Here is a 27206-nt window from a genome sequence, read left to right as displayed (position 1 = left end):
AAACCTCTCTTTAATGGAGGCTCCTCATTGTGTATATGTGTAAATATGTTAAGTTTTAATATATAAAATATGAAATTATTTAATGGCCAACATCTATCCTTATCCATTATCAGATTAATTAAAAAAAATAAATAAAATAAAATAGAAAGAAATCTAAATTTAGCCTGCTTTATTAACACCTTTTTTTGAGCAGGAATGGAGAGATGAGGAGAAAAATGGCTCACTAGGTGAGATGAGGAGTGTAACTGAGGGGTGGGATGTCAGGGGAGCTCCACAGGTGAAGAGGAGCATTTCAGCGTTAACACACAAAAGGAGCAGAAATGACAATCCAACATTAATACAGTGAACAATTTGCTTAGCAACATGTTTCAACATATGAATGTCATATGTCAAATCTTTCATTTGTTCTCCATGTTTTACATTTGGTGGGAACAATAATTACGAGGAAGCTGAATAAGAACTTAGTTTGAACTTGTTTTGGTTTGTGCTGCAAAAGCCTGCCTATTCAAATGACTTTTACAGCACATCTTACATTCATTTTGTCTAAATAACTTACATGCAGTGGTGGTGTGAAAATCCTGGGCTGAGCTAATTCGCTGAGGTTTTAAGTAGGGCTGTAATCTCCCAGTGGACTGGTAGATTTATTAGTCATGTGGCATGGCTGGACTAGAATTCTGATTAGTCTATTCTTTAATTGAATTGAATTGGATTTAATCGGAGTGAAAGTACCAAGTTATAAAGGGGGTGTTTTCAGAGCACACCTCTTTTACAACAGTCTATCTTTGTGCACCCCTATGTTTTAGCTATTTTGGATTAGCCCAATCCACTGACCATTGACTGATAGATTGTAAAGTAGAAGGACAAGGTCCAGTGAGTTGATGAACTCTATCATGTCAAAGGAATCTGCATTGTGGCAGAATATAATAAAAATAGACAATGGAAAAAAAGTTGAATGCAAACTTTGCAAGCAAGAGTTTGGATATCAGAGTTACACATCAAACATGGGGGGGGGGGGCAACTTGCACCGTCCGTTTTGACAATGTTAGCATATCAGAATTGACACATTTCAATGTTTTAGTCTAGTAATTGTTTTGGACCTGCAACAATAGCGGCATCCTGGTGCTGGATGTTAATCCTCTCACTCTGACCCACCTGTGTGCTGTTAACGTAATTAGTGTCGTCTCTCTCTCTGTCTCCCTCTCTCTCTCTCTCTCTCTCTCTCTCTCTATCCCTCTCTCTATCTCTCACTCTCTCTCTCTCTCTCTCTCTCTCTCTCTCTCTCTCTCTCTCGCCCGCCTCTTTCTAGCTATTAGAGGTTGTTGTTTTATTGAATATATATTCACATTGAAATATCTGGCATTTATTTGAGCCCACCCAAAATATGGGTAAACCCCACGGTAGTTGAACCAGAAAAAAAATACTTGCGGCCACACTGTGCACTGAATGATAGTGTTGGTTAAATCAAAAACGATTTAATATATAGCAAATTGACGACAACCCCGGGCAGCTCGGTGGCTTGGTGGTTGGCACTGTTGCCTCACAGCAAGAAAGTTCCTAGTTTCATGTTCTCCCCGTGCTTACGTGGGTTCTCTCTGGGTACTCCGGCTTCCTCCCACAATCCAAAAACATGCATAGTCGATTAATTGATTTTTCTAAATTGCCCGTAGGTGTGAGTGAGTATGGTTGTCTGTCTGTATATGATGGACTGGCGACATGTCCAAGGTGAACCCCTGCCTCTCGCCTGTAATGAGCCGGGATAGGCTCCAGCAGACTCCCTGAAATTGCCAATTAGTAAAATTTTAGTTGAAGTTTTAGGGCTTCCGTCGACCAAGAATATCTTTGGTTGATTACAGCCCTAATTTTAAGATTCTAACAATGTCCCTGGTTCTTGAGGCACGTGTGAACTATGCATCCATGCCGTATGTAGAGAACAAAATCAGAAAGAATTTTGTTCTCTGAAAGAATCAGAAAGAAGTTTACTTGGTAATAAACTTCTTTCTGACTTTGAAACTAACTGAGAATGTCTGTGGAGGCAGACATCATCAGTCTTTTTTTTTCTTATAATTACAAATTATGGTAGTGTTACAATGCATGAACCCCTCATTACAAAGAGATATTTGCTTTTGAGAGACCTGCAGCCTGAAAACCACTCACCTACACGTGGAAAAAGTCATTTTTCGATGAGTCATTCTTCACCATGCTCTCGACAAATATAGGTGAGTGAATGTGTGTCATATACCAAGAGGACGATGCAGGCCTCTCCCTTTGCTCCATGTAATGAGGGCATCCAGTGACTCTGTTACACTGTGGAGACCATTTTTATAACCATATAGCATGTATTGCAGTCTCCGCAGCATCCCAAAATGTTTTGAAACAGGAAAGAGTGTCTTAGGGCTTTATGTTTCGTTTAGCAGCTGATTAATTTAATGACTGGAGTCTCTAATCCTGTGACCATGTTATGTGAACTTGGGTAAACTGAAACAATACAGTGATGGTTATACCTTAGCGCATGAGCAGTCCAGCAGTACGGTATTAACCTCTTACTGGTTTCACTCCATCATTTCTTAATTATTCAATGCACCGTGCCGCATAAATTAGCATAACATCTACTTGATGTGTTTTTTCTTTAATTCATTTCTTTTTTTCTTTTTTTTTTACTACTGTCAATTTTCCCTGCTTCCTTTGCTTCCTGGTTACACAGATGTCAGTCTGAGACAAAACAAGTTTGTAAGAGTGTTTACATTTGAGCTGTGGCCGGTTTCACTATCCGTCCATCGTCTATACCTGCTTCATCTTGTCTAGGTCATCAATCCATCACAGAGACAACAAAGACAAACAGCCATGCACATCACACTCACTGCTAATGTGAGTTTAGAGCTAAAAGTCATGTTTTTGGAGTGTGGGAGGATGCCGGACTACCCACAAAAAACTCCGGAGAGAAATACCCCAGCCGGGATTCACACAGGAACCTTTTTGCTGTGAGGTGACATGGCTAACCAGGGCACTTCTGTCCTGTACTATCATTTTTTCTTCTATTATTATGAGTTAAAGATCAAGAATGCTACATTTTGATCTTTGATATAGCAACCAACTGACATTTTCCATGTTTAGAAATGGCAGCATAACCCTTTCCTTACCTAGGAGGTAGTATCTCTGTCCTTCTGCGCTTTGGCAGCTGGGCCGGCCAATGCATCAGCCCTGTCAAGAGATATGGAGCGAGTGAAGTTTAAGAATTTTCCCACAGAATAAACTACGTTTGTAACGCCCGCCAATGTAATAATGCCCACAAACGTAATAAACCACAAACGTAATAAAAATATGCAGCTCCTAAACCTGAATCGCGCAAACCCGAAGGTCTCTCCTCCTCCTCCATTTGCACAAATTGATGAAACCAAAACAAACTAAGCAAACATAATTCATTTGGTAGATAGAGTCCAGTTACTACAGAATAGCCTACAGTTCAGTTGAATGGCCTAACGTTACACTCCCCGGAAAAGTGTCGGGTCTGACACATCCACAGCATTAATTATGCAGGGCAGGCTGCGAGAGTGCGGATGGGTTTTATTATAATTTACACATTCACCGGCTAGAAACAACAACAATCAAACAACAACAACCATTATTCATTGCATTATTACATTTGTGGGAAGTTATTACAACATTGAAAGTTGAAGATTTTCACTTCAAGGTAGTAAATCTCTACAAACGTAATAGTTATTACATTTGTGGGAAATCGCGTGTTATGTTTGTAGTAGGCAGCGACTATTACGTTTGTGGGAAATGTATTACATTTGCAGGATTATTACATTAAAAGCTGCATATTTTTATCACGTTTGTGGTTTATTACGTTTGTGGGCATTATTACATTGGCGGGTGTTACATACGTTCTTTGTTGTTAGCCTCTCACAAAGACAGGGGTAAGACCAAAATCAGCCTTGCTTTGGCTTTCCCGAGACAGATATCTGTGAGTTGCTTTTAGGGCGGAATGATAGGTTTTCTTGTTGGTTCCCAGTTTATTTAGAACTGAGACTCTGCCACCCTCATAGTTGTCTGGGGTGTTATATCGGACCTTTAAATGTAAATCCAATAAAACTGTCTAAGGTAATGGTTCACTAGAAAACTTGAACTATGAAACAAACCAATCCAAAAATCAAATGTGTGATGATTTTTTTCATTTTTTTCTCATAACCAAGTACCTTTACATGCAGCCCATTAGACAAATGATCATAGTTTAGTTTAAAGTTGTTTGCACCACAGAATATCCTCAGTTTTTGTGTCCATATGTTGTCTGTCTTTATGACTAACATTCACATTAAACCACACTAGCGGATAAAGACTGCTGGTTGACTCCTTAAGAGATAACACATTATCCTGCTCTGCTCAGACTAGATTATGATGCATTTAGGCAGATAAAGAGGCAGTGCTTCATGACTTGTCTTTCACAATTTTTTTTACTTTATAACTCAGCTGTAATCACAGTGACAGAACAAATTGACTACTGTGTTACACATCCATTAAAATCCTTTACACGATCTCTAAATATTCTAACAGCATTTATTTTGTTTCTATCATTATCTTTATCTGTGTTTCTTCTCATCTACTATATTTTTCTTCTGTACATCCGCAGCATTAATAAAGGCCAGCCACAGTAGCCCCTTGTTACTTCAGGGGAGGTTGGTGGAACATCTGCTTCCAGGCAGTCTCTTGCATCATTTTTTATTTTTTTTTATTTCTCTCATCGCACCATTTTCCGCTTTGGTTGCCGTCGGTAATAAAATGTGCAAGAGGCTTAAACTGATGTAAGATATACCAAAGGCTGCCAACTTATCATTTTCATGATGATACTTAAGAAAATGTTTTTAAAATATAAACTTCACTGTGCTTTCTACCGCTTTGGTGTCTTCATTCCGGTGCTAAACTTTTTTCTGCACTTGTTTGGTTCATCTGTTTTGTGTGAGTCAAAATGTGTGAGTCATGGTAGGTTTTACTTATTCGGTTGCATCCTGATCATATCAGACATAATCTAAGACAGACAAGTCTTTAACATCATGAAATATGGTATCATATATCGGACAACTGAAAATAATATGGGCTCTATTTTTTTTTTTCTTACTCTCCTTTGTATTTTACTATTATCACCATCTAAATTCATTATGTTGAACGTTAACTTTAATGACATAACTTTTCAAAAAACATTGGAAAACTAGAACTTCACAAATAAACTCTCATTACCCTGGAAACATTGCAGTGAAATGCACATTTACTAAAAGAGTAGTGCTTACCACAGTGGCATTAGGCTGGCTCAGTCAGTACATACTTATCACATAAAGAAAAGAAAAGAGCAGCATTGTGTGATTACGGTTTTACAACAGATGAGTACTTGATTGTCAGACATATGTCAAGCATAAATGTGGATACTGTTGATTTGTAATAGCAACATTTAGCATCTTTTTATGCCACATCAGACTTGGCATGAGGTTTTCCTGCTGGGATGTGGTCTCAAAAGTACGATATGAATATGGTGCAAATCATTTAATCCAGACTGTTCCATTAAAACCATGACATTGTAGATGTCAGTGTATTTTTTGGCTCTGTGTTCATTAACTTCTGTTGTAGTTTTTACTTTTTTTTATTTCTTTGTTTATTTCCAGGCTGACAGGAACAATTCTCCCCTCACCAGTGATTTCAAATAAGAACTGGCTCCGAATACACTTCACCTCAGACAGCAATCACAGAAGAAAAGGATTCAGCGCTCAATATCAAGGTATGTTACACTTCTCCGCGCTCCGCGCTTGTATTGATCTCAGCCTGTTTTTTGCACGTTTGGTACAACCCTGTTAACATAAAAGTTGGGATGAAATGTAAAATTAACTGCATTTAAAAGAAAAATGCAATTGCTCTTAAATCATCCAGATTTAGATCTAGAAAACAGATTTTTTTTTCTCGTTTTATTCTTTTTTAATCCTTTTTTTATGTGATTGGAACAGTATGTTTCAAAAGATTTGGGGACAGAAGTATGTTTGCTACTGTGTTGCATAACCAATGCATAACATTTGTTACTTAGATATATGCACAGGGTTTCTGCATTTCATGTAATCTGTCATGTGTTGTTCCTCTGAGGGTGTGCTGCTTAACTTCAAATACCACATAATAACTGGACAGGTTTTTATATGAACTCAGTGGACGGTTTCCATGGACTTATGTTTAGTATATTTGAGGTATATGTTAGATCTTATTAGTTTCCATGTGGAGAGCCTATTGGCTGCCTCTAACACAGGGTGGGAGATCCAGATCGTGTTTATACTTGTGTTATCCGACATGCTTCCTGAACTCCATCTCTTTTTGCTATCTCCCTCTGCCTCAATCATTGGTTTCTTACACTTGCCATCGGTGCCTTTCCCATTTTCTCTACACGTTTGTGTTGTGTGCGTGATAGTGGTCTATTTCATGCCAAGCCTGTCTCTCAGTGGAATGTCGTGTGGTTGTAGCACAGATTTTTTTTCTCTGTTATTCTCTCCAGTAGCATCATCTATGATAAAATAGATGGAATGAATGTTAATGTTGCGTCTCTTCAAAGCTTTTCTTCCCTCATTCCCCTTTAGTTTAATTTGTTTTTTAATGCTTTTCTGTCTTTTTTTTCTATTCTCTTTTTGAATGTTGTCACTGCTGCGTTTGTTTACGTCTTTGCAATAGGAGGGGGTCGTAAGAGCACATAGGTGATATGGAGCAAATGGGACTTTACAAGATGGTGTAGAGTAATTAAAGTTTAATAAAGTACGGGTTATAATTAAACTAAGTAAATAATTAAATGAATAACCTTCTTTTCTTGCCTCTGCAGTGAAGAAAGCAATAGAGTTGAAGTCCAGAGGGGTAAAGATGATGCCCAGTAAAGACTCCAGTCACAAAAACGCTGTCTGTGAGTATGCTGCCATCTGTATATTTTCTGTTTTGGTCGATTTTGGTCATATTGCATTCAGACATTTCAAACCAAGTTGAAACGCATTTGGCCACACATTGGGGACTAACGAGATGCCATCATTTTTGACGTGGCATGATCAGAGTTTTCATATATTTTTATGTGACATTGACCTTCTTGGTGACAAGAATTGCACCCAGAACATTTTTTTTTGGTCCATTCTCATAAATGCATATGTATATTTTTAAGCCTACATGTATGTTTTCACATGAACAGTCAAATTATTCCTATAAATCAATAATTGTTAACTGAATTTAAAGCACACAAATATTCTGATGAAAATACACTTAAATTGCCAAAACTTCAATATAATAGGTAAATGATACAGTAAGTGAATCCACCATGATGACTGCATCATGTATGTTAAAATTTAATTTAAAGGTTTTATATTCTGAAATGTGGTAGTTTAGTGCAGCATTTCTTAAAGAAGGTAGAAAAAAAACATACCTGATACACAAATTTACTGAAAATGTTTAATCTGAAAAAGAACTAGACGTATCTTTTCTGATGTCAGCCATAGGTTTTTCTTAAGAGTCAGAGCGGAACTATGTAACTTTTTACAGTACATTACATTTAGCAGATGCTTGTATCCCAATTAACTTGTAACAGACGGATGTAATCAAGCCACAGTAACGTAGCAGATAAGATAAATGCACAAAAATGACATCCTTTACACTTCCTGTCTGTCACAGAATAGATGTTAAAATCCTGCTGTTGGTTTATCAATCTCTGAATTGTCTCGGGCCAAAATACATCTCTGATCTCCTGGTCCATCATGAACCAACCAGGACCCTAAGGTCGTCAGGGTCACGCCTATTTTCTGTACCCAGAGTTAGAACCAAACACGGAGAGGCTTCAGCTTTTATGATCTTCACCTGTGGAGCAAACTCCCAGAATACATTAGGGCTGCTGAAACTCATTTGCTTTAAGTCAAAATGTAAACCTTTTTTATTTACTGCTGCATTTCAGTGATCCACCATAATGCACTGCAACCTTTATTTCTCTCATCTCACTTGTTCTACCATTGAGGAACGATATGACAGAAGGCTCTCGACTGCGATCGCCTCGTGTGCGGAGAGCGAAAGGCCAGTTTGTGTGCTCTTAAAGAGCACAGTGGTAGTGAAGCGGTGTTAGCCTTTACGATTGAGTTTATATGGGTAGATGTGGACCCCAAGATCACCAAATAGGCAAGTGACAGGAATTTGTTTTATCCGAGCAGCCACATGTAGCCAGTAAAGCTTGAACAGAGGTATGTCCGTCTGGGTTCATTGAAGTACAAATGTTCCACAGCATTTTGGAAGTTTTTGTAGCGGTTTGATCGCACAAGCTGGAAGACCAGCTAGGTGGGCGTTGCAGTAACCAAGGCGAGATATAACCATACACCGGGATATAACCTGTACCAGGAGTGGAGTTGCATATTAAGTCAGGTACGGTGTTATGGCACGTCTGAGGCCCTTTGAAGGGGACTTGTTTAAAGTTAGTCCCCACAAACTAGCTGTTTTAGTTTTGAGTAGCTCATGTTAACCTGTGATGCTAATTAGCTTAACAGTATTTTTAATTATTTCGACCCCCGAATAGCTGATGTTGGCTAACTGACCGCAGCCTGGGGGTCCCTGGAGATCCGTCTCAGCTTGGATAAGTACTCGCCTTTCGCCACAGTAGCTGCTGCCTGCTGCTTTGTTAAACTTTGTTCTCAAACCCTTCCAGGCCAATCACAGCAGTCTTTTAGCAAAAGTAAAAGCACAGCAATCATGTTATCTTAAAGCAAGTCCGATTATGCTCTATTAGCTCTTTATTCAAAGCTCAGATGTCAAGTTGACTGAAAAGTTGAAGTGCTGAGTAGTTCAGTGAGAACAACTGGCTGTGAGAGACCATAGACTGCAATGCAGTAGTAAAAAAAAAAAAAAAAAAGTAGACAAAATAAGAAAAAACAAAACACCCATAATAATGCTTGAATTTTTGGCTTTGTCAAATTTTACCTGATGAGGTAGATAAAAGGTGCTTACAGCACTCTGAACACAGAGAGTCTGTCTAGTTTAAGAAACTGCAAGTTTTTTTGACCTGATCATTAATGTCAGACTCAATGTGGCCACCTGGTTTCTTTGTTTGGTAATCATGGTATGGCTGTGCTGGTGTCGGAAAGAAGGTCCAGTGACAATTTAATCAGTCTTTTATAATGATTCCCTTTCAGCTGGCTGTCACTATTATTCCCTAAAATGAATACCCTAAATTGTTAGATACTGAAACTTTTTTTCTTCTTCTTTTGCCTTAGATGTTTCAAAGCAAAGTGAAAGGCTGGTGTTTTTGTTTGTGTTGGCCAAAAATGGAAGAGTTCCAAAATTGCAAAAAGAGACAGTAAAGTCATTAGTCTAACGGCCAATAACAGCCACCCTATGAGACTGTAAGCCAATAAAGAAACTGTACTGTCACATATGGGGCAGTAATGAGGAAATTAAAAAATGCTGAAGCATTCTTTAATCTTTGTTTAGCCCAAATGGTTTTTTCATGTTTTTTTGTTGTTTTTTTTTTAATCCAAGGCCATCACCTGCTTTTTTTTCTGTTTTCCTACATTATCCTGACCAAATACTGTGTGGTAAGAGCATGGATTGCACTGGACGTTTTTTATGTTTGTTCATTTAGATTAAAACCAAACTATACCTTTTAGAATCAGAGCTTTAAAGGAGCTTGAGGCCGGATTGTGGCAAGATTTATGAAAAAAATCCGTATACATTTTAAGTTTTCTAGTAATAATGTCAGATGAAGCGTTCCAAACCCAAAAGAATGAGCCCTCTAGTGTATCTCTCCTTTGCCTTGAACAGGCTGTGTGCTGCAAAATGTGCTGCATTCGGTCCCGAATTTCCCGCGCTGGGCTGCGGATGTGACGTCACATGACGCTGCATGTGCGTTCTCCCCGTTCTCCCGTGCCGGCTTCACTGTTGGCTGCAGTACCCCCAACGGCCGTCGTGGTGAAGGGTGGCGCTAGAGAGTCTCATTTCTTAAAAGGAGCCTCAAGCTCCTTTAAATTGAATAAAAATATCAACATTCTACAATATGCTTCTAACTTATGTAAGGGAGATTCAAATTTGTGAGGGTCCACACGGTTCTGACATGATCCATAATGGCTTGAAATGACTTTGGCAAGCACGGGAGCAAGTTGCCATGTCAAGTAACGTTAAAAACCATCAGCAAGGCAGCTGCAGTCATGAGAGGTCAGACCCTCAGTCCTGGTCAAACTCAAGCTCTTTGGTCTGCATGCTAATGTGAACCAAACAACCGAGCCAAGGCCATTTAAAAAAGAGGCTTTGTATTCTGTTCAACATATTCAACCAGAATTCCTGTAAGATGCAAAAACAAATAAACTTAGATAACATTTTATAATGGTTAATACAGGACCGTCCCAGGAAATTTGAATATTGTGATAAAGTTCTTTATTTTCTGTGATGCAATTAAAAAAACAATTAAAGCTGCAAGCAGTGATGAACGGCCCTCGCGCATGCAATTTGCACCAATGAAGGTCAAAAACTGAGTCTGATGACACCACCCACGACTCTTTATCTCTTTATGTCAAACCATTCAAAAGTTATGGCCAAAAATAGGAACTATGAAATATCGACCAATCAGAAGAAGGGGCGGGGCTAATTTGCACCAATGAAGGTCGAGTACTCAAAAGTGAGTCCGATGACACCACCCACGACTCTATGTCAAACCATTCAAAAGTTATGGCAGAAAATAGGCACAACCAATCAGAAGAAGGGGCGGGGGTCATTTTCACCAATTATGGTCAAGGACTCAAAACCGAGTCCGATGACACCACCCACGACTCTCTATGTCAAACCATTCAAAACGTATGGCAGAAAAAGTTTTCTAGAGGGCGCTGTTGAGTCATCTTGCCACGCCCATTAATGCAAACCATGAAATATCAAATATATCGCCAGGCCTGGCTTGCGTGCAAAATTTGGTGACTTTTTGGGAACTATCAAATATGGACCAATCAGATGAATGGGCGGGCGCGCTTTTTGGCATCTAGCGTCGTCACGGTAACGCTTTTGATAGAGAAAAGTAATGGGCGTCGTCGCAGGATGAAGACGCATATTTTGATATATAACACACCTGGGTGCACGTTACGGTTCAGGCCATATTAACTGCCGAAGGAATGGCATAAATTTCGCCAAAATTACATGATTCATTAAAAATAGCCGACTTCCTGTTCGGTTTCGGCCATGGCGCCAAGAGACTTTTCTTTAAGTTGCGACATGATACAGGTGTGTACCGATTTTCGTGCATGTACGTCAAACCGTATTGTGGGGCTTGAGGCACAAAGTTTTCTAGGGGGCGCTGTTGAGCCATTTTGCCACGCCCATTAATGCAAACTATTAAATATTAAATTTTCTCGCCAGGCCTGGCTTGCGTGCAAAATTTGGTGCCTTTTGGGGCCCGTTTAGGAGGGCAAAAAGGCCCTCCTTTCGTCAGAAGGAGAAAGAAAGAAAGGGCCTTTGCACTGTAGGTGCTCCGGCCCTAAAAATGTCATACATTTTGGATTCATTACAAATCAACAGCAATGAATCCAAAATGTATGACATTTTTAGGGCCCGAGCACCTACAGTGCAAAGGCCCTTTCTTTCTTTCTCCTTCTGACGAAAGGAGGGCCTTTTCATTACAAATCAACTGCCCCTCGTTGGGATCACCACCTTATCGTGGTGGGGTGGTTTGCGTGTCTCCGTGACCTCTAGAGCTATGTCGGCAGGAGTATGGTACTCCTGGCAGGGTCACGCATGCCGAACAGGTCGAAAGGTAGAGACCAGACAAAGAGTGATCCCACGGGCCCTCCGGGGCCTCCCAAAGGCCAGCAATGGCACGAGGGTTGTGCGCAGGGCCAGCGACCCGGCCACGTAAAAAGCTCCTGCTACAGAAATCCAAACCAATGAACCAGATGCTGGAAGGAGGATAGAGGCACATCAGGAAACTGAATTGATGACAGATGACAGCCAAACCCAACCGGAAGCTGGCATCCCGAGGGCGGATATTCTCAGACCAAAATTAACACGTACTGTTGGTTGCTGGAATGTGCGAACACTCTACCAGACAGGGAAGTTAGCGCAGGTCATAAAGGAGATGGAAAGCTATAACATCGAGCTACTAGGAGTGAGCGAAACAAGATGGACTGGTAGTGGCACAAGACAGCTAGCAACAGGACACCAGATTCTATTTTCGGGAAGAACAGATGACCATCACAGCAGAGGAGTAGCCATCATTACAACAAAACAGGTCCACAGATGCTTGCTGGAATGGAAACCAGTTAATGAGAGGCTAATCACTGCCAGATTTAACTCAGCTTTTGCTAAATTGACAGTTATAGTCTGTTATGCACCAACAGAGGATTCACCGGAGGTAGAAAAAGACACCTTTTATGACCAACTACAAAAACTGGTAGATGAAACACCTTCACATGATGTGCTTCTCATCATGGGTGATCTCAATGCCAAGGTTGGATCCAACAACACCGGAAAAGAAAACGTCATGGGGATGCAAGGCTTGGGAGACATCAACGACAACGGAGACAGACTAATCTCATTTTTCCAAGAAAACAGACTAGTGGTAGGAGGGACTATCTTTGAACACAAGAGCATCCATAAACAAACTTGGACATCCCCGGATGGCAAAACAAAGAATCAAATAGACCATATTATCATCAACAGTAGATGGAGAAGCAGTCTCCAGGATGTAGTGGTTAGGCGAGGAGAAGATGTTGGTAGTGACCATGCACTTGTTTTAGCAAAGATAAAGCTGAAACTTAGAAAGAATAAGAAAAGGGATCAAAGGGAACCACCACTAAATGTAGGAAAGTTGCCAGACCCAGCAGTAAGGAAAGCCTTCCACCTAGAAGTGAGGAACAGGTTCACTGTGCTGCAAAACCAACAAGACATAAACCTTGACAACTTCAATAATATTCTGCGCGGAACCGGAAAGAAAGTGCTAGGTCCCAGAAGAAAACGAAATGAGGCCTGGATAACCGAAGGCACATGGAAGAAAATAGAGGAGAGGAAAGAGGAGAAAAGGAAGATTTTGACAACTAAATCCAAAAGAAGGAAGGCTAAGCTACAAAAGGCATACAGGGCACTAGACAAAGAGGTAAAGGAAAGGGCCAGAGCAGATAGGAAAGCATACATAGAAAATATCGCACAGGAAGCTGAAACAGCAGCCTCAAAACAGGACATGGGCACACTCTACAAGCTTACAAAGTCACTAACCAATGGATTCCGATCAACCGACATTCCAACCCGAGGTCAAAATGGAAAAGTGGCGGCAAAAGAAGAGGAAAAACTAAGGTGTTGGAAAGATCACTTTCAAAGGGTACTTAATGGAGAGGACCCACAAACGGAGGCAACCATTACACCAGCGGTAGAAATGTTGAATATAGATACCGGACCACCAAATATCGAGGAGGTAAGGAGTGCTATAAAGACACTGAAGAGCGGAAAGGCACCAGGCATAGATCAGGTCCATCCGGAAATGCTGAAAGTAGAGGAACACCTTACAGCAACCATCCTTACCAAAGTTCTTGGAGACATCTGGACTTCGGAAGAAACACCACTCTCCTGGAAAACTGGCCTCATCGTTAAGCTACCAAAGAAGGGAGATCTGTCCAATTGCAATAACTGGAGGGGAATTATGCTGTTACCAATCACCAGCAAAATTCTCAGTCGCATTATTTTAAACAGAATAAATGATACAGTTGACCACCTTCTCCGGAAAGAACAGGCAGGATTTCGAAAAGGAAGATCATGCATGGACCATATTTTCACACTGCGGCAGATAATGGAGCAAAGCAATGAATGGAACGCAACCATCTACGCCAACTTTATTGACTTTGCTAAAGCCTTCGATAGTATAAATCACTCAGCACTATGGCAAATTCTCAGCCACTATGGGATCCCTGATAAGATCATTGCGGTAATTAAGATGCTATACAGAGACTTTAACGCTAGAGTAATATGTGGTTGCAACCTCACAGAGGAAATATTTATCAAAACCGGAGTCAAACAAGGTTGCTTGCTATCCCCACTACTTTTCTCACTATGCATAGACTGGCTCATGGAAGAGACCACGAAAGAAAAAAAAAGAGGAATAACATGGACATTTACAGATACTCTGGAAGATATCGATTATGCAGACAACATTGCCTTGCTAGCCCATCGCCACCAGGACATCCAAAGTAAAACAGAAGACTTAGTAACTTTTGGCAAACAAATCGGTCTCAACATAAACACAGACAAAACCAAACTGATGAAGCTACACCCCAAATCGGTCCAACCCCTAATCATCAACAACAACACAGTGGAGGAAGTTCAGGAATTCACCTATCTTGGTAGCAAGATCACAACAGACGGAGACTCGGGGGCAGATGTCCAGAGCAGGATCTCCAAGGCAAGGGGAGCCTTCGCCATATTAAAGACCATTTGGAGATCATCAAAGATCAGTACAGTAACAAAGTTGAAAATCTTCAAGAGTAACGTCCTTGGGGTCCTACTGTATGGGGCAGAGTCATGGAAGGTGACACAGGCCATCTGTCACAGGTTGGATGTGTTTCAGACACGATGCCTTAGAAGAATACTGAGGATATTCTGGCCCATGACAGTGTCAAACACAGACCTTTACAGGAGCACAGGTTTCACCCCACTGTCAAGTGTCATCAAACTTAAAAGATGGATGTGGATAGGCCACGTATGCAGAATGGACCCAAGCGCCATCCCAAGGGTAGCCATGAGATGGACACCACCAGGAAAGAGAAAAAGAGGCAGACCCAAAGAGACCTGGAGAAGATCGGTCGAGAAAGAAATGAAAGAACTTGGATGGACCTGGGGCCAAGTGCAGCACTGGGCAGCAGACAGACAGCATTGGCGTTCATTGGTGAAGACCTTATGTGCTACCTAGCACGAAGAGGATTAAGTAAGTAAGTAAGTACAAATCAACAGAAATATTGCAAGCCTTTCATTATTTTAATATTGCTATTATTATGGCTTACAGTTTAATTTTTTGAGATAGGATATTTGAGTTTTCTTAAGCTGTAAGCCATGATCAGCAATATTAAAATAATAAAAGGCTTGCAATATTTCAGTTGATTTGTAATGAATCCAGAATGTATGACATTTTTGCATTACAGAAAATAAAGGATCACAATATTCAAATTTTCTAAGACAGTCCTATATGTGTGTTTCCATTAGCAGGAGTTCTGGGTAGATTTTTCAGTCAGTCGGATCGTTGAGGTGTGTCTCCATCGCCAGGAACGTTCCTGCAAGTTGCTATCAGGAACCTTTACGGGGCGAAAACCATTCCCACAGTAGGAGATGTACTCATATTGGCCAACAGGAACTACCTGATGGGGTGTCTCTGCTGCTCAGGACTTCTAAAATATGTTCAGCCCTCTCACGTAACATAAATCAAGTGAAAACAAACAATTTGAACCTATTGAACCAGAAACTTTTTTCTGGAAGAACATTTGATGAAGATGGAGATTACCGATACAGTTCACACTCTCCTCTTTCCTCTCTTGCTCCAGTGTCAAATATGCACAACGTCCCCTAACGTAGTGGAAACGTAGTACAGTCAGACTGTGAATTGCCAATTCAATTTGAATTATGGAACACTTCTTGCACACTTCTGGGCATGAAAACGAAAAAGCAATGTCCTTTTCTCTGTCATTATTATTAAGTCATAGAATGACCAGTGTTGAAGTAGAAAAATGAAAATGCAGTTTGGATGATTCATTATTCATTTTATTTATGAGTCAAACAATGCAACTGATTTCTGAAAATGAAAAAGCATTTCTGCTAATGCATTTTCATTTTCAAATTTGACATTTCAATTTGAATTTTGGCAACTATTGGCTAAAGGATTTATTGAAGATTAAATCTTAAATGTCCTTTTCTTTATCATTTTAATTTAGTCACAGAATGAGCAATGTTAAAGAAGAAATTGAAAATGCAGTTTGGATGATTTATTATTAATTTTATGTATGAGTCAAAAAATGCAACTGTATTCTAAAAATGAAAAACTATTTCTGTTTCTGTTTTTCAATTTGAATTATGGTACAGATTTTCTTCCATAGTGTCTGTCCTTTGACTCTGAATAACTTGACAGTTGAAAGTTGAAAGTTGTCAGGAGTTGTCAGAAAAGTTAAACGTCTCACGAGATCAGAAATTGGGGCTGATCCCGTGATTTCAGAACAATCTGGATTGGGTGCAAATGATGGGATTTTTTGTTTTATTTCACTATTTAATTGTAATTATATACATGATTGATTTATTGCCCATCAATACGATTCACGATTAACAATTACAGTTTATGTCAGGTTTATGTAGGTGTAACCTTCAATCTGTAGCATCTGTAGTTAGTGGGCTGAGGTCAGTGTTGCCATTTATCAAACTTAGACGGCAAATTCAACAGCTTCTACCGTTTGCAAGTAGGGAATTACTTTTTTGTTTCATTTTTTGTGGATTGCTAAAGTATCAGACCAGCCTCAGTATTGGCTCATATTAAAAATGAAACAACTAGGACTTGGAAAAAAATGGCCAGCCCAAACACATGCCAGGTGCTAGCCAATCACGCAAAGAAATTCCTTTAGTTTGTCTTCAACTGCAGGCACAGTCAGTTTTTGTCACAGAATGGTGATTGTTTTACTTTTTCTCTTGATTCTTAGCTTTCAATCAATAACATGCTAGTGTTTTTAGCATGTAGCTACTGGTTGCCAGTGCTTGTTTCCTGTGGTCACTTATGTGCTTAGTGATGGAATTGTGTTTTGTTTAGGTGGAAATTGTCTTTATAGGCTTGAAGCTGATCTTTACCCTCTTCAAAGTTCCATATGTGTATAATGTGTCATGCTTTATACTATTAAAAATAGTTTGAGTTATCTTTGTCAGGGGTAGGGAACCCTGGTCCTCGAGAGCCACAGTCCTGCACGTTTTAGATGTTGCCTTGTATCCACACACCTAATTCTAATTAACGGTTGTCGATCACTTCATCATTCAGGTCTTCACAAGTCTGATAATGACAGTCATTTGCATCATGGTGTGTTGAAGGAGGGAAACATGGGAAACATCTAAAACATTCAGGACTGCAGCTCTCGAGGACCAGGTTTCCCTACCTCTATGTCATAGGGCTCTTGGATGTAAACAGTAGTGGGTAAACAGGTTAGCAGCAGTAACATCACCCTCATAATATATATATATATATATTTTTTTTTTACTATTTATGCTTCAGTGCATTCACGTATTCTGAAAACATGATTGAGAAGGCATGGCGTAAGATGCAAGATTAAAGGGAGTATAATTTGGCTTATTTACATACTCAACCAAAAAAAAAAAAAAAACTACACATTTTCTTTGTTTAAGAGAAGTATGTGCTGGTGGGCCTCTTCATGTTTTGCTCCAATAAAGATTTTAACCAGTTTGCTCACTGTGTGCTTGACTGGGTGTATGAGTATGTGATCACCTCCTCAGGCAGTTCAGTACATTACGTTTATCAATGATGTGGTGCTTGGTGAAAAGCTCAAATCTTACCCACGGGCACACACACAAACAGACACACATGCACACACACACACAATCTTTTATATACAACCTTATTTTTAATAAACAAGACAATTTTCCCATACAAATAGTTGCCTGGAGTCATTCTACTAAGTGCAAACCTTTTGGTTTTACTTGTTAGGAGTGCTATCTAATAAGAAAACGAACGCTCTGAGATATCCCTCTGCTTATTGTCGTCCGTGGCGGTATCCCTGCCTGCATGTTTTCTAAGTGTATTCCAGTCCACACTGATTAATTCATGACATTTTCACCTATTAAGAACGTTATATTATGCGGCAAACACGCAGTTCCTGAGGCTTTGAAAGCAGGGAAAATCAAAGTCTGAAAGCAGTAAAGTTCAGCTACCTTAGCTTAGTTGATCTTGGAAAAGTACCCATTGCCCAGATTTTATTGCACATTACATTCTGTGAAGCAAAATAAAATAATTACCTAGGGCTCTTCCATGTATGCTTGAAGACCTTTCCCAACATGTGAAATTATTGTAGCACTTCTTTTTTTTTTTCTCCCTCCAGTCATTAACTGTACCGGAAAAAGGCTGATAATGACTGCTAGCTGAGCAAACCAGGGTGTTCTAAATCTTTTTCTAGCTCTGGATTATAATGAGAAATTTATTTTCACAGCATGGGACCCTTTGCTTATTCAAAATCTGCTAACAATTTTTCGGACTGAAGCCATAGTCGAAGTTTTCTGCGCATGTTTTGTGGTTCTGGTATCTGCAGCCATTAGAAATACTAAATAAATAAATAAATAAAGAAGTCAAGGTAATCTTTTGGTCACAATAACATTATTTGCAAAGTGTAACTCGCAATATATAATAATTATAAGGAGCAAGAGACTGATGATAATGAGTTTTAACTGTCTAGGGAGTGAATATGATTCATTGTCTAAGACGGCGGTAGCTTCTTGCCTATATCAAAGTACGCTTCAATAGACATAAAAAATACGATTATACGTTATATAAATTTATATAGATTGATTAGAATCCTACATGACAGAAGATAAGGAAAGCTCATTAAAGTTATGAAAGCTATGCAGAAAGAGTGCAGGAGTCATAAGAATATGAAGCAGTTCAGTTAAAGATGGACATTTTCTCACTATAACCTTAGTTCCATTCTGCAGATGGGTCATAATCGTGAAGAGGCTGAAAGATTGTGATTAAGGAGTTGTACAACAATGAACACGCAGTGTAATGAATCAACACAGAGAGAGTGTGATTAATATTCACTTTATTTCTTCAGAGTTCACAGGCAACATGGTGGTGGGCAGCAGTCTGGATAAATGAAGGCGCATTTAAACATTACAAGAACAGTACCAGGGCAAGCTTGCCTTGGGAAAACCTCACAGTCATGCAGTGTTTTATGTTATCAGAATATTATAACATTTCTATGTTTAAATGACACTCACCTTCATACCCTTTGTTTTTTTTTTTTTTTAGAGATGTAAATTGACCTCTGAGCATGAGAAAGTGAAAAGGAGAGAGAAAAGACGAGAAGAAGTGAATAAGAGGTGACAGTGGAAAAAAGGATATGATCTAACTGCACTTCACACAATTCTGCTCTCATTCAGCAGACACCTGAAGAGCAGCTCAAAAGCTCTCACCTGAAATACATGTCAGCTGACACACAAAAACAAATCTCTAGGTTTTCCCTGCCTCTCCTGTTCTCTTTGCATCTCTTTGCATCCTGACTCTCTTTTTTTTTTTCCCAGTGGCTCATTTTTCATTCACCTGTTACAACGTTCTGTAAATGTTTTAGTTTTGTAGCTTCATGGTCTTAATCTTTCCCTAGTCTATTTTTGTTGTATTATTTACAATACAAATTCATTGATGAGAATTACTTTTGAAGTCTATTTTTTAACTGTTTTAAAATACTTTCTTTTGTTTTATTATTATTTTGGAATAGCATAGCAACAGTCATCAGGTGACGAACAACATATTTCTGGCAAGTGGACTGAATTGTTATCCACAAAAACAAAATAAGCCAAAAAAGGAAAATAAAATGTGGGCAATAAAATCCCCTTGCTGCTTCTGTTAAATATGTTCTATGAAGTGATTTGCCAAAGTAGTGCTCTTTGTCATCTGCTTGACGGGGGGCAGTATGGACAAGGACAGGAAGAGACTGAATAAACTGATTAACTGTGCTAGGCTGTCCACTGGTATACATTGAGGAGATGGGAGACAAGAGGATGTTAGCCAGGCTTACATGTATAATTGATAATACCTCCCACCCCCTGCATCACACTGTAATTGCCCTTAACGGCACCTTCAGCACAATACTACCGCATCCACAGTGCTGACAGGAGGACTGTCACAGGTTTGGTTCTTAGTCTTTCTTCCTTAATACAATATATGCAGCGTGAACATGTGGGAAAATGGACAATAAGGGTAATAGGTGCAATAATAAATTGTGTGCAAGAGGTAAATCACTAATCTCTGGTGCAATTTACAAGTGCAGTTACTTTTACAGAGATTGTGGATTTGTACATTTTTGTCTGTGTTTATATTGCGAGTATGTGTATGTATTTTTAACAATCCATAATTTTTATATTTCACTTTGTTCTGCCGCTGTAATACACAAGTCTCCCCACTGTGGGATCAATGCAGTGTTATCATTTTAGAGGGTAAGTTGCAGCCATGTGCTGATAAGCCTTTGATGAACCAATCATCAGCACATTTGCAGAATTTTATATAATAAGACATTTTGGCAGTTTACTGATCTGGTGTGTTAAGGTGTGTGTAAACACAATGCATGACTTGATTAGGTGATATTTATAGGACTGCTTAACATCAGAGAATGAAAGGAGGACATGGAGAAGAGAATAAGGAAGCTTCTTGACCAAAGATTTATATGTAAAAAATATATATATAAAAAAAAAAAAAAGATTACAACGTTACTCAGGCGACTAACCAAAAATTGATGGTTAATTTTAAAGAAAAATACATTTTGCCTTTCTTGGTTCTGTTGTGAGACAACAACCACGCCAGACGACCTTACTTTGCCGAGCTGTAGGTTTGTTGAGCCGAAAGTGGAATGTGGGTCCAGTAGACAACAGCCGACTTCAGTGAATTTCCCAAAGTCGGATGTCGACGATCTGGCAACTGATTCACACCGTCTTCTTGGTGGCTGTGGTCTCGTTTCGAGTGGGTATTCGGTTGGCGAGCAGAGGTCCTGCGAGATTCTCGCTGGCCAAACAAGTTTAGACCAGAGTTTTTTCATTGCCAGGCACTGCAGGACTCCTTAAATCTTTCTCTTTTTTTCCTGACCAGATATATATTCATTTACGTGGTGCATCTGACAGGGCAGTTCCTCCCTTAGTGTGAACTTACTTAAAAAAGGTAATGTGTATTCCACTCTCCTTGGTTTGTGTCTGTAATTCAAGAGGTTATAAACCAGGACAGGATCCCTGCAAGTATGAGATAGTATTTACTTAATAATAAGACCCATTAACATTAGATGATCAGGCTTTTTAAAATGTTTTACAGAAACAGACTGCTTATTCTGATTCCTCCCTTTATTTTGATTCCCAGATCATCCATGTAGACCTTGCAGAGGCAGAGAAAACTTTCATTTATTTGGGATATGTCATTTTCAAGCAAAGGTCTAATAATATGGCCCACTGTCACACAACTGTGCACAAAAACTAACTGCTGCAAGGTTAAAATGCATATACTGTATACTGGCAAAAAGGTTAATTAAAGCACTGACCATTGATATATATGCAGATAAAAAAACAAACAAAAGAAACTTTTGACCTTTCCCCTGATGCTTTTTCATAGCTGCTAAAGACAATCATGTGAAAGATGCAAGTGCCCCTCTCTTTTTTTTTCAATTTTACTTTTCACACTATAACAAATGACCGGGTCCTCACAGTGTCTGTAAAATTAGATCAACAGAATTTCAGATGAACTAGTACGCATTGCATTTTACATTGTGTCATTATTCATTTAGGAACAATCATTTACAATCATATTTAGCATAAATACGTATCTTTTTCTGTATTAATGTTGATACTTTAAAGGGTGTTTTGTGTGACACAAAACCCAGGTTTTGCATGTTGTGACTGGATGGTGCGGTACTGTAAGTGATGACAGATGCTGTGCGTCTTCTCACCGCCACACGTGTGCATCACAATCCCTCAGAGTGCTCATAGAGGGACATCTCAAATTTGAAATATGTGATGGCAGGAAACTGGAGTAACCCGGATTAAATCTCAAAGCAGATTAGTGACACTGTAGGGGATGCAGACATCGACGGTAAAATTGTTGAAACCCTGAGAAAGAGTTGACTAGAAGAAAATTGCAAGTTATTGATGAACTGAGATATTTAAAAAAAATATATATAATAGCAATAATCATTATTGTAGAAGTAGCAGAGAGAGTTCTGTATGGCGCAACAGATGTTGGCAAGTTGTGTAGCTCATAAGCACTGCAGGAAAAGCTGCTTGATCTGTTGAACAACAAAAAAGGAAACAGGAAAGTAACTGACAGGTGACAGACAGCCAGCTGGCTTTTACTGAAACGGAAAGAAAGGCTAGTGGTTCTGAAGTTTCCTGTTTACTCTAAATATGTATTTAAAGGCCTGTAGAAAAAGTTATATTTTCTCTCGTACTGTGATGCAGACTATCAAACATAAAGGTATTTGTGTCTAAAAGCAAAATTAAGGTTCCACCACAGCCTTTCAATTGGTCTGATGTTACAAGTTTGTCCAGGCCAGTGGATTGTGGTGGCAGTGATTTGGATCATGAACATGTCGATTAACTGGACTGTTGGACACACAGCCTCATATTTGAGAGAAGAAATCTTGCTTAGGGAATTCTTGTTTGACTCAGCAACCCAGGTCCTGTGGGTGTATGACATTCCCAAGGCATCGCTTTTCCTTTGCCATGCTTGACAGTAGACACTAGATGTTTGTGGTTATTTGCTATGTGTTTATTTTTTTCATGTTTATTATGGTCTAACACCTTTACTTTGATCTTGTCTTCCCAAAGCATTTTTCCAGAGATTTTTAATTTTATTTTTTTTCCATTTTCTTGAACACAGTGCATAGCCTGACCTTGAATTAAGCTACCGAGGACATGCACTCATGGGGAGATTGGCAGCTGTCTTGAATTTTTTTTTTACTGTGAATAATCTTTCTAGCTGTTGAATGACGGCCTATAAATTATTTGAAAATGGCCTTAAAATTTCTCTGAGATTGATGGATGCCAACGAGATCATTCCTGATGTCTTTCCTTTTTGACATTGCGTTAGCGTCCTCCAGACTAGTAGACTACCTATCATAAATCAGAAATTAGAAATCACTTTATTTTGCCAAATGTACAATGTACACAGGAATTTGACCTGGTAAAAACAATGAGCAATAAAATAACAATTAGAAATTAAAGCTGCAAGCAGCGATGAACGGGCCCTCGCACTCACGGCCACCGCCCCCCATAAGCATATCAGAAACGACACCAGCCACGACTTCCTATGTCAAACCATTCAAAAGTTATAGCAGAAAAAAGGGACAACCAATCAGAAGAAGGGGGGGGCTAATTCAGGCCAATGAAGGTCAAGGACTCCATACAGAATCTGATGACACCACCCACGACTCTCTATGTCAAACCATTCCAAAGTTATAGCAGAAAATCGGGACAACCAATCAGAAGAAGGGGTGGGGCTAATTCAGGCCAATGAAGGTCAAGGACTCCATACAGAATCTGATGACACCACCCACGACTCTTTATGTCAAACCATTCAAAAGTTATGGCAGAGAAAAGTTTTCTAGGGGGCGCTGTTGAGCCGTTTGGCCACGCCCATTAATGTAAACCATGAAATATCCAATTTATCACCAAGTCTGGCTTGCATGCAAAATTTGGTGACTTTTTGAGCACTATCAAATATGGACCAATCAGATGAAGGGGACGAGCGCTTTTTCGCGTCTAGCGTCATCACCCTACTCGCCACCGATTGGTCGGGGGGCGGGGCCGTCATCACCCTACTCGCCACTGATTGGTAGGGGGGCGGGGCCGTCATCACCCTACTCGCCACTGATTGGTCGGGGGGCGGGGCCGGCAGACGTTTGAATCAGGAAGCGGGAGTCAGCGCGAGAGCGACTGGCGGCTCGCGGCGATTTTATCATTTAAAAAAAGGACAACCAATCAGAAGAAGGGGCGGGGCTAATTAAGGCCAACGAAGCTTGAGGACTCATTACAGAGTCCCATGACATCACCCACAACTTCCTATGTCAAACCATTCAAAAGTTATGGCAGATAAAAGTATTCTAGGGGGCGCTGTTGAGCCGTTAGGCCACGCCCATTAATGCAAACCATGAAATATCAAATTTATCGCCAAGTCTGGCTTGCATGCAAAAAATGGTGACTTTTGGAGAACTATCAAATATGGACCAATCAGATGAAGCGCGCGCTTTTTCACGTCTAGCGTCGCCACGGTAACACTTTTGAAAGAGAAAAGTAATGCGTGTAGTCGCAAGATGGAGACGCACATTTTGAGGTATAACACACCTGGGTGCACGTTACGGTTCGGGCCGTATTAATTGCCGAAGGAATGGCATAAATTGCGCCAAAATTACACAATTAATTCAAAATAGCTGACTTCCTGTTCGGTTTCGGCCATGGCTCCAAGAGACTTTTCTTTAAGTTGCGACATGATCCAGGTGTGTACCGATTTTCGTGCATGTACGTCAAACCGTATTGTGGGGCTTGAGGCACAAAGTTTTCCGGGGGGCGCTGTTGAGCCGTTTTGCCACGCCCATTAATACAAACCATGAAATATCAAATTTATCGCCAGGCCTGCCTTGCATGCAAAATTTGGTGACTTTTGGGGAACTATCAAATATGGATCAATCAGATGAAGGGGGGGCGCCCCTTATGGCATCTAGCGTCGCCACGGTAACACTTTTGAAAGAGAAAAGTAATGCGCGTAGTCGCAGGATAGAGACGCACATTTTGATGTATAACACACCTGGGTGCACGTTACGGTTCGGGCCGTATTAATTCTCAAAGGAATGGCTCATATTGCTCCAAAATTACGCGATTCATTCAGAATGTTCAAAATGGCCGACTTCTTGTTCGGTTTCGGCCATGGCGCCAAGAGACTTTTCTTTAAGTAGCAACATGATAAAGATGTGTACCGATTTTCGTGCATGTACGTCAAACCGTATTGTGGGGCTTGAGGCGCAAAGTTTTTTCTGTCTGAACCAATCAGATCAAGGGGGGGTGCGCTTTTTGGCATCTAGCGTCGCCACGGTAACGCTTTTGAAAGAGAAAAGTAATGCGTGGTGTCGGAGGATGGAGACGCACATTTTGATGTATAACACACCTGGGTGCACGTTAAGGTTCGGGCCGTATTAACTGCCGAAGGAATGGCATAAATTGCGCCAAAATGACACAACTAATTCAAAATGGCCGACATCCTGTTCGGTTTCGGGCATGACGCCAAGAGACTTTTCTTTAAGTTGTGCCATGATACAGGTGTGTACCAATTTTCGTGCATGTACGTCAAATCGTATCGTGGGGCTTGAGGCACAAAGTTTTCCGGGGGGCGCTGTTGAGCCATTTTGCCACGCCCATTAATGCAAACCATGAAATATCAAATTTTTCGCCAGGCCTGACTTGCATGCAAAATTTGGTGACTTTTTGGGCATGTTTAGGGGGGCAAAAAGGCCTTCCTTTTGTCAGAAAAATAATAATAATTAAAGCTGCAAGCAGCGATGAACGGGCCCTCGCACTCACGGCCACCGCCCCCCACAAGCATATCAGAAATGACACCACCCACGACTTCTTATGTCAAACCATTAAAAAGTTATGGCAGAAAAAAGGGACAACCAATCAGAAGAAGGGGCGGGGCTAATTTAGGCCAATGAAGGTCAAGGACTCCATAAAGAATCTGATGACACCACCCACGACTCTCTATGTAAAACCATTCCAAAGTTATAGCAGAAAATCGGGACAACCAATCAGAAGAAGGGGCGGGGCTAATTAAGGCCAACGAAGCTTAAGGACTCATTACAGAGTCCCATGACACCACCCACAACTTCCTATGTCAAACCATTCAAAAGTTATGGCAGAGAAAAGTATTCTAGGGGGCGCTGTTGAGCCGTTAGGCCACGCCCATTAATGCAAACCATGAAATATCACATTTATCGCCAAGTCTGTCTTGCATGCAAAATTTGGTGACTTTTGGAGAACTATTAAATATGGACCAATCAGATTTCAAAATGGCCGACTTCCTGTTCGGTTTCGGCCATGGCTCCAAGAGACTTTTCTTTAAGTTGTGCCATGATACAGGTGTGTAGCGATTTTCGTGCATGTACGTCGAACCGTATTGTGGGGCTTGAGGCACAAAGTTTTCCGGGGGGCGCTGTTGAGCCATTTTGCCACGCCCATTAATGCAAACCATGAAATATCAAATTTATCGCCAGGCCTGGCTTGCGTGCCAAATTTGGTGCCTTTTGGGGAACTATCAAATATGGACCAATCAGATGAAGGGGGGGTGCGCTTGTTGGCGTCTAGCGTCGCCACGGTAACACTTTTGAAAGAGAAAAGTAATGCGTGAAGTCGCAGGATGGAGACGCATATTTTGATGTATAACACACCTGGGTGCACGTTACGGTTCGGGCCGTATTAATTCTCGAAGGAAGGGCATGTATTGCTCCAAAATTACGTGATTAATTCAGAATGTTCAAAATGGCCGACTTCCTGTTCGGTTTTGGCCATGGCACCAAGAGACTTTTCTTTAAGTTGCGACATGATAAAGGTGTGTACCGATTTTCGTTCATGTACTTCACACCGCATTGTGGGGCTTGAGGCACAAAGGTTTTTCTGCCTGAACCAATCAGATGAAGGGTGGGCGCGCTTTTTGGTGTCTAGCGTCGTCACGGTAACGCTTTTGAAAGAGAAAAGTAATGCGTGGTGTCGGAGGATGGAGACGCACATTTTGATGTATAACACACCTGGGGGCTCGTTACGGTTCGGGCCGTATTAACTGCCGAAGGAATGGCATGAATTTCGCCAAAATGACACGATTAATTCAAAATGGCCGACATCCTGTTCGGTTTCGGGCATGACTCCAAGAGACTTTTCTTTAAGTTGTGCCATGATACAGGTGTGTAGCGATTTTCGTGCATGTACGTCAAACCGTATCGTGGGGCTTGAGGCACAAAGTTTTCCGGGGGGCGCTGTTGAGCCATTTTGCCACGCCCAATAATGCAAACCATAAAATATCAAATTTTTCGCCAGGCCTGGTTTGCGTGCAAAATTTGGTGACTTTTTGGGCACGTTTAGGGGGGCAAAAAGGCCCTCCTTTCGTCAGAAAAATAATAATAATAATAACTAGAAAATTTCATGAAATTTTGATATGGGCATGCCCTACTGCCCATTCGTCCCCTCTCGCCGCTTTGGTTTGGGGCTGTAGTGTTTGTGTTCGGGGCGGTTCTATGTCAGTTTCAGGTGTTTACGGTTGTATTGCATTCATTCCTGTGCTCCCAATAGCTATTAATGGGGCGCGCTTTTTGCCGTCTAGCGTCCCCACTGTAACGCTTTTGACTGAGAAAAGTAATGCCCATCGAGGCACGATGGAGAAGCATCTAACGGTGTATGCCGTGCATGGGTGCACGTTCCGGTTCAGACTACGTTAACGGATAGGG

General features: G+C 40.5%; 1 protein-coding gene across 1 annotated transcript in view; it reads left to right on the top strand.

The window, feature by feature from the left end:
• Positions 1-27206, top strand: part of LOC133463077 (CUB and sushi domain-containing protein 1-like) — a 604241-nt gene that overhangs the window by 298271 nt on the left and 278764 nt on the right. Inside the window, exons 6-7 of the mRNA XM_061744534.1 lie at positions 5652-5764; positions 6839-6916. Coding sequence (XP_061600518.1) covers positions 5652-5764; positions 6839-6916 — 191 coding nt within the window. The remainder of the gene's footprint in view (positions 1-5651; positions 5765-6838; positions 6917-27206) is intronic.

This window comes from Cololabis saira, chromosome 2, assembly GCF_033807715.1.
Source record: "Cololabis saira isolate AMF1-May2022 chromosome 2, fColSai1.1, whole genome shotgun sequence".
Lineage (NCBI taxonomy): Eukaryota > Metazoa > Chordata > Actinopteri > Beloniformes > Belonidae > Cololabis > Cololabis saira.
The sequence above is the reverse complement of the archived record's forward strand: the minus strand, read 5'-3'. Positions and strand labels throughout refer to the sequence as shown.